Source organism: Pungitius pungitius, chromosome 11, assembly GCF_949316345.1.
Source record: "Pungitius pungitius chromosome 11, fPunPun2.1, whole genome shotgun sequence".
Taxonomy (NCBI): domain Eukaryota; kingdom Metazoa; phylum Chordata; class Actinopteri; order Perciformes; family Gasterosteidae; genus Pungitius; species Pungitius pungitius.
In genome coordinates this window covers 1146747-1155267 of record NC_084910.1, presented here as the reverse complement: position 1 = coordinate 1155267, position 8521 = coordinate 1146747, and the positions used below count along the sequence as shown (strand labels likewise).

The 8521-nt window shown below is 46.2% G+C and overlaps 1 protein-coding gene across 2 annotated transcripts; it reads right to left on the bottom strand.

Annotated features, from left to right (window-relative positions):
• Positions 1-488: 488 nt before the first annotated feature.
• LOC119198103 (terminal nucleotidyltransferase 4A-like) lies at positions 489-8204 on the bottom strand. 2 transcript variants are annotated; one of them, XM_037454965.2, is made up of 12 exons: positions 7231-8204; positions 6935-7058; positions 5710-5756; positions 5319-5439; positions 5106-5213; positions 4896-5024; positions 4516-4729; positions 4015-4141; positions 3813-3916; positions 3273-3451; positions 2935-3072; positions 489-2828 (listed from the first exon to the last, which is right to left on the bottom strand). In XM_037454965.2, the coding sequence occupies exons 1-12, from the start codon at positions 7968-7970 to the stop codon at positions 2382-2384; spliced, it is 2478 nt and encodes an 825-aa protein (XP_037310862.2). In that variant the 5' UTR covers positions 7971-8204; the 3' UTR covers positions 489-2381. The 2 variants fall into 2 exon arrangements, with proteins under 2 accessions (XP_037310862.2, XP_037310863.2); XM_037454966.2 differs by having other exon boundaries at positions 2935-3069.
• Positions 8205-8521: the final 317 nt, after the last annotated feature.

The following is an 8521-nucleotide window of genomic DNA, read 5'->3' as shown; positions in this document are numbered from 1 at the left end:
TAAACCCTAGGTTTTGATTGGAATAAAAGGACTACCGTTCCAGCCAATAAACCGGTCCAAGATCGAACTTTCAAACGATTTAATTGAAGCTCTCTTCGCTCACGTTCTACCTGCACCCATCTGGAGCAGACGGATTATAAATTAAAAAAGGTAATGATACAGCCACATCCAGCTATGATCCACTAGAGCCCCCATCAGATAACCAGAGGAACTACAACGACACACCAGATGAGCGAGAGCTCTCCAGTGTCCCCAAAATGTGTTACGCATCACCAACAGGGTGCTAGGAAAATGTAGGGATACTATTGGTACAACTCAAGAATGTTAAAAAGAAGAAAAAAAAAAAAAAAGTAGTCAACCAGCTGCAAACACTAACTTTAGATTGTTCCCCTCATTCAGAACAAAAACTATAAAAGATTAAGCTAAAATGTACTTTTCTAGAGAAAATTAACTTAACACATTAAACAAACATTTACACACCAAGCTGGGAGTTTTAAAATGTTTATTAAAAAAAATAGAAAAACTTAGATAAAAAAAAGCAAACCAGGTGTAGAGCTATACGTCAGTCATTTACACACAAACAATCCATAATTGCAAACATTTGAGTTGGGGATTTGGATTCCTGCAATATTTCTCTAGAGAGCATGAAAAAGGCGGCATTGAAAACCAGGATATAATGCCAACAGTATCATGTCGAGGAAATCACTATAATCGGACCTAATAAAATCAGTTGTGGCTCCACCAAAAACTCCAGTAATGGATAAATCTGCGATATCCCAGATTTCGGTCCCCTTATGGATTGCAGTGTAAATTATGCCTTTCCAACCTTGTCTTACAAGATGTAGAAATGCAGACTATAAATATGGGAGGGGAAAGACCTCTAGCCTTTTATAATTATGACCCTTGAATTAAAAAAATAAAAAAAACTCAATGTGAAAGAATGGTAATGTTAACAAGCATTCTAATCTATTCCTGGAACGCACAACCACAAGCTGGTTGTTAAATAAAAGCCAGGTAAACCCGGCAGTGCTTATTGAAACAAATAACAAGACTATGACTACGGACAAAGGGAAAAAGGGGCCAATTTGGTCATTTCAGAAGGCAGTAAACCTGCTTTAACAGAATCAAAAAGGAGCTATAAGGCAGAAAATGCACTTTGCTGGTAATAAGTAGCACCAATTGTTTGTTAAATGACACGAGTAAAGACTGCTAAAAAAAAAAAAAAAAAAAAGGTGCATTTCGCCAGCACAGTACATCCTATCGAGAGGAAATGCACCCAAATAAAAGTCTAACTACTGAAAATATGATGAATATGAGCAGTGGTGATGAAACATTTAGCCAGGCGACTGGCTAAGGTAAATCATTTTTGGCACATTTGTCACTTCCCCATAGCGCCCCTCCCACTGGAAAGCTGTGCATACACGCGTACCACTCACGGCCCTCAAATCCATCTATTGCACGGATCAGTCTTGTGAAATTAAAAAAAAAAAAAAACGTATAGTGGGAAAGACCACTAAAATAAAACTACAATGTGTCATAAATTAAATAAAAGCAATTACTGCACATGAACAAAAACATAAAATAAGGTGTCAATGTTTACAGTACAAAAACATACATAATAGTGCCGATGTGAAGAGAAAAAGCCCTTAGTGACAAAAAGAAGACACACAACCAACAAACAAACATTTGGTACATTCAGAAAAGTCATCACAGTTTAAGCACTTGAGACAAGTTCAGTTTTGTGTCATCACACCAAAAACCATCAAGTCAGCGCTGTGCTGCATAGGTAAAAAGGTAGTGCTTTGCTCCGGTTCCATAGTACAATTTGTAGAGGAAAGTCCAAGCTTTAAGAACTCAGAATCATAACTGTAGCCAATAAGGAGTGGCATTCAGAAGACCAGGTGGGCCCAAAACCTCAAAAGGCCCAATAGGAGGGCAAACTAACCCGGTCTGATAGTCAGTTCACTACTATGGCACAATACGTCGCCTTTATAAGGACGGCTTACAAGTTGCATGGAGACTCAATACTTGACCAAACAGCGGCTGGAAAGAGGAAGCCCCAGTGTGGGAATCAGTAATCCAACTCAAAGCCTGTGCTGGTGTCCATGGGATTTAGGGAAAGGGGCTGCGTCTAGCATCAGACCGATGTTTAGACCCTAGGCCTTCGATAGTCTTCCTTCATCTGAGAGCCCTGCAGCATCACCAAGTGCTTGCGCAAGAGCTGGCAGATATCACTCGACACCTTGCGTGATTTTGAGAACCTCCAACGAAAACAGTGGGGGGGGGGGGGGTCATGAATGCATCACAGCTCCAAGACCAGTTTAGGCCTCAATAGAAAAATAAATAAATACCCACATGGCCAGTGAAGTCCTACAGGTCCTTCATCTGCTCTGGTTAGAGACCGTAAGATTGTCCCTCTTCCTGCGCCGCCAGGTGTTCCGGTTGTACTGCTGCTGGGTCCTGAAAGCCGGCGCCGTGTTAGGACCCTCGGGAACATACCGCCGCTGGGGGCTGAAGTTACCGAGAGAGGGGTTTGGACCTTGGAGGCTTCCACCTTGGTTGTGCTTTAAGCCAACTTTGTGCAGCTCAAGTGAGCCGTGGGAATTGGATCTCATGGCGTACGTGTGGCTGTGATGCCCTCCCATCTGAGGGTGGTGCAGCTGGTGGAGGGGGCTGGATAGAGGACTTGTGGCGTCGGTGTGCTGGGAGATGTGGGCAGCTTGGGACAGGTGCCGATGCACAACACCGATTAAAGGTGGGTTCTCATGGTAGAACTGGCAATCGGCGAGCGAAGGGACGGGGAGAATTTCTGGGAGTGACGTCTGGGCCTAAAACATTTAAAAAGCCAATTATGCAATGATAATTCTACCAAAAGCAAGGTTTTGGAAAGAATTGTGAGGAACTGGTGGAAAGGGAAAAACAAACAAAACCAACTTGCGGCATGGTGTGGATGCAGCCTGCTGGATGAGTGGCCCTCTGGTCAGTTGCCATCTGGATTACTGATTGGACCGAGGACAGCGTGAGGGGGTGGAGTTGGATGGCAGTACCACTGCACGGAGGAGAATCAGACTCCTCGATAAAGACATAATCAGGTGTTAAAAGGTTGCACACAACCAGTGGTAATCATGGGTAAACGATGGCTATAATTACGTTATTCTGACAACGTTTTTTATGACTGCATGTAAAAAAACAAAGTGTGGGTGTGGACTTTAGTTTAATAAGTCACTGATCCAGTAGAAAGCATCAAGAAACTAAATATCCCTTGGCCTTACTATGTCACTTCCGGACGAGGAGGAAATGGAGCATGCAGAAGATGACGATGAATGATGTTGAGGGCTTGGGAGGAAGACCGGAGAAGAGGAGTCAGCACTGAGCGGGGAGGACGAGTCCCTCTGATCCTCCACAGAAACCAGCATCAGCCTGGCGAGGTCCCGCTCACAGGTCTCCACATCTAGGACCAAACAGAATATCTATTGTCAATTTGCAGTCAAGCATTATACTAAATAATTTGACCCATAACAGAGTCACATAGTGACAAAATACAGCTCAATTCTAAGTCAGTGCAGAAATAAAACAACTGAACAGAGACCGTCCACGTTCAAGCGGAAGGTTTTGACGCGTGAAACAACCAGGGTTTAAGAAGGCAAAGCTTTGAGTGCAGCACAATTTTAAATGCTATTTAACAATAAATCCATTTGCCCATCTAGGAATTTGTTCAAGAGTGCTCTTATAGTTCCTCGGTACAAGGCTGTGTGTAATCAGGTAACCATGACAACGTCTCTGCGAGAAATCCGACCAGAACCAAGCGTTACCGTGGTTCTCCAGCTTGGCATACTGCTTGGCTCCCCACTTCTTAATTGTCCAATCCCTGTAGGCCAACACCTCCGGGCTGACTTTGATGATGCGTCCTAAAGTACTGCAACACAGATGGAGGTGCGGTCCAACAAGGTCATTAGAACACACAAAGACGCTCAGAAAACGTACAGAACGGCTCCAATGCATTGAGAAACCAACCTGTCATACTCCTTGTTGGGGTAGGCGCGCGCTAAAGGAGACACGCCGTGACTCAGCACCATGTAGGCAAAGTCAAACACCTGCTTGACCTGCAAAACACCGTACGAGCTCCGGCCCACATCGTTCCCTGGGACAAGCCAAAAAAAAGAAGAATACACTCATACAAATCATTTTAGAACAATAGATTAGACATCAACCCTGTTCATCCATCAGTGAAATGTATAAGAGCCTGATGTGCTGCCAAGGCAGGGTCGGTCATGCAAAATTAGGATTTAGTAGGTGAAGTTCTACTAACAATGTCGCACTAGAACAATAAAAAAGGTTTGACCAAATGACTGTGATGCATTTGCTCCTTTTCTCACCCTTGGTTTAGGCTCCTGAATTTTTAAGCGGCATACAATAGTCATCTACCGTTTGAATCATAAAATGCACATCGAGGTTGAAACCAGCCTCTGGTGGACGTGTCACTCGTGTCTTCATGGATTCATATCCCGTACTAACCTGGCTGTATTGGGTCTTCTATGCAGAGCATGGATGGCCGGTTCTCACTCCCGATGGCTTTGAGCATTTCCTCCTTCGACGCGTAAGCCCCTCCATTTTTCACCCTGATGCCGGTTTTCATGTAATTGAAGTCGCGGCCGTACAGCTCAAAGAACTCGATCAGCAGGATGCCGAGGTTGATGTTGGCCCGCCGCGTGTCGATTCGAGGGTGTAACTGACGAGAACGAGGAGCACGCATTGGTCACAGACCGAGGGCGATGCATCACACACACGCACACACAACGTTTTGTAGACTTCGTCCACACAGAATTGAATGGTTAACAAATAACAATTTGCAGTAACTTCAACTTTGTAGATTTAGCAGGCATATGTTCTTGTACCTGCAGGAAGCTGATAGCCATTAGAATAAGGCTGTAAGAGCTGATCCCTCCAGTGAAGACTTCATTGAGATCTCTCTGCAGTAGGAACTGCTTCAGGACGAAGATCAGGGGCGGCAGAACCGTGTACTTCTACCACGTAGGAGAACAGACATGAGACACAGAGGACGGAGGTCGCGTTTGTGTTGAGAATGTCACGTTTAAAAAGTTAACCTTAAGATAGCTTTTGATGAACTGCGCAGCTTTAACAGCCGTCTCTACGTTGAAGCTGATGTCCACTTTCACCTCGGTTTCATGGTCCGTGAGCTTGATGATGGGCACCTGAAAACGGGACAGGGAATCAGTCCCAAGAGGCAGGTGCACCAATCAACCACATTCCATTTGTGAGCCATTAGCCTCGAGCCCGTCCGTCTCCTGGTGACTTACTGTGGCTTTGTCCAGGACCTTAATGGGATACGGCCCGGCCACGTTGCGTTTCCGCAGGGCTCGTTCCAGTTCCTGCAGCGGGGGGTGGTCCCACTTTCCAAACACCACCAGGTCAATGTCACTGAGAACAAAAGCAAAGCACTTTGTACCCCAACAAGTACATTTCTCAAGTTTATCATAGTGACGGGGAGGTCACCGACAGCACAACTTTAAGGCTAGTGTTATGTTGTGCAACTAATTGTGTGTTTTGGGAAAGTCAGTTCACACATCTAAATGGTTGCTAAAGGGGTTTCCCCCAAATGAATCCCTGAATAAAGTGGTTTCATGTTGAAATAATTAAATACATTTCAATTAGCCATAAAAACAAAAATATTAAAATAACAATTATTACCTTGAAGGAAGATAGAGCCCCGTGCTGAAGCTGCCAAATATCTCCACCTGCAAGGTACAAAAGAACGAAATGAATACCAGCTTGTATTAACGCACATGAAGCATAATGGAGACAATTATCAGATGGATACCTCATACCTAAGACAGTCCAACGTTGGTGTGTGTTGGCAGTTTAGCTAAACTGCTCTAAGCCCGCTGTACCCAGACCTTTAAATATTGATGTTTGTTAACCAAATGAAAGTAACCCATGGCCAGCACACACTGGATGGGTGACTCCTGAGTTTTCTGCATGTTAGTTCATTTACAAGCATTAAACATTTGCATCACCACCACCCAACAGAACAAATCGGTCTTTACAGAGCAGTGAGTGTTATTTGAACTTTGGCTCAGAGGGTTTATAGTATAAATAATCATTTAAAAAGATATTTCTTTTAAACTGTTCTTATAAACTGTTGAACATTCTGCAGGCAACATACAACCGGAAACAATTCACTAATGTAACAACGGGAAACGCAACCGAGAAGAAGGGTGTGCTCAGAGGCGCAGTTGAACACAGAATTATATAAGTCACAACAGCTCTGCAAAGAAATAAAATAGAATTTTATAGTACTTAAAAACTAAGGTAATAAAAATGACATGGTTGGATGTAAAATTCAGTTTTATAAAGAAATTATAAAATGATTTTAAAGAGTAAAAGTCCTGGAATCCTGCTCGTTTGTGTTAAACATCTGGCACCTGTAAACTGCAGAGGTCATCAGTAACAGTTCACTTTAAAGTGCCAATTCAGAAGGCATTTCTTAAGTATTGTTCATGTGAAACTGAGTTCCGCGGTTCCTTCATGTATTGAAAGGGAAGGAAGAACAATTATTCCGGGTACATCAGTTTCAAATTATTAAATACAACAGTCCTCGGGCAAGTCCCATTTTTTTCTAAAGCCCTTAATGGTCTGATCACGCAGAGGGTCGTCACATCTAGTCTCCCTCATGCAGGTAACTGGCCACAACGATCCAAAACATGAAGCACTCCACCTCGTGCTCCAAGAGTGACCCGGGCTTAATACCTGACACCGCGTCAGTGTAATGATACCGATTTAACCGTCTCGCATAATAAACTGGAAAAAAAACCGAATGCAAAGACAGGTCACAGTGTTGCATACAGATGTGGGCCAGAGGCGTGCAACGTGCCCACGGCCCCAGCTCACCGCCACCGGCCTCCCTACAACTCACCCGTGCTGTGGGCCACATGTCCTTGATGACACTTTCTATTCGGTTCACGACAGCTCGCCTCATGGCCTCCTCCTCCGGTCGCGGGGACATGAAGTTGAAGAAGTCCACAATCTCTTCATGAAGACTGTAAGGAGTCAAGGGAGAAAAGGGGCACATAAAAGCTTTGATGTGTAGTGTGTGGGGGGGGGGGGGGGGGATGCGCTTCTAATACATTTAAGTGCACATGTTAGGTCAAATACATCCACACGTGGTTTAGTGGAGAGGTGCAGTCATGACTTGTCCTCCTACATCCTCACCCATTGATGCCGGGGCTGTAGCGCCGGGTTTTCCACAGGCTGCAACAGGAGTCCACGCCGTGGGGGAGGAGCGGGTGGACGACGCCGTGGAAAGTGTTGGCCCGGTCCAGATGCCTCCTGCGACCGGACTGCTGCTGGTGGTGCTGCTGGTGGTGCTGGTGGTGGTGTTTGCTCCCGTGCGGATGCCTCATCCCGGCGGGGGTGTGGCCGCCGGGATGAGGCATGCTGCGACAGTGTGGCTGGACGGCGTGAGGCGGCGCAGGAGGAGTAAGGGGAGGAAGAGGAGGAGGAGGAGGAGTGGGAGGATACTGACGTCGGAGATTGTTCTCGTTCAACTCGAGCTCGCCGTAGTGCAAAAAGCGACTGGCCTCCTCTGCGACGTTCAAATTATCGATCTGCAGAGAGGAGCCGGAGGGCGAGGAGCCCTCGGCCTCCGAGTCCAGCGAGGAGGAGGACGGCGACAAGGAGCCCTTCCTCCGGACACGTCCCCTCCCTCCGCCGCCGTCTCGCTTCGACACTTTGCCAAACGCGCACCCGGTCGGCAACGCTACATTTTTGCAATACTCGCCGCCGGACTCGGTGGAGTTGACGTTGTGCGGCGCGAAGTTGCGCTGCCGGTGAAGGCGGCTGTCGACGCCGGACTTGGCTCCAAATCCCTGAGAGGTCTCCCAAATGTGCATCCACAGGGAATTGGCAGGTCCCTTCTGCTCCGGCTGGATCCAAGCGGTCCTGGGATCCATTTGGACTCGAGTTAGTGCAGAAACGGTCTTAACGGGGAGGGGGGGGGGGCGGCTGCGGGGCGAATTAACGACTTTGCACACAAGAAAATGTAATGAATCCTACGGCGCCGATGGGCTCGTTGTCATTGCAGAGCTCACGCGTCCAGAAAGTGGTTCGGGTTTTCAAGCGGCTCGTCCAACTCCACTCCCCATGTAAAGGCAGTCAATATGGCGCACCCAGCACGGCAGCACGGATCAGCGTCTACGCATGTGTGAGGGGTTTAAATCTTTGAACACACCCCTCGAGACTGAGCCGCTGCGTCAAGTTAAACGTTGGCAGGCCAACAACAACCGGAAGTTTCAAACGACACGCCAAATGAGTACTTTTTTTTTCATCAGGTGTGTTGGTAAATCAGGAACATTAAGTGCCAAAATATATTAGATCTACAAGGAATTTGACTTGGCGGTTGGTGCATAACAACAGACAATAAGCCAATGGAGACAGATAAAGCAAAATAGTGCAAGAAAACGGCACGTTCGATTTACTAATGTACAGTTTAACTCTAGGGTAT

Excerpts from the sequence above, each read along its gene's own strand:
- LOC119198103 (XM_037454965.2), bottom strand. The coding sequence starts at position 7,970 with ATGGATCCCAGGACCGCTTGGATCCAGCCGGAGCAGAAGGGACCTGCC. Across the intron at positions 4,142-4,515 it reads AGAAGACCCAATACAGCCAG|GGAACGATGTGGGCCGGAGC; the intron begins GTTAGTACGGGA and ends GGCTTGTCCCAG. Across the intron at positions 3,073-3,272 it reads CCTCGTCCGGAAGTGACATA|GAGTCTGATTCTCCTCCGTG; the intron begins GTAAGGCCAAGG and ends GTCTTTATCGAG.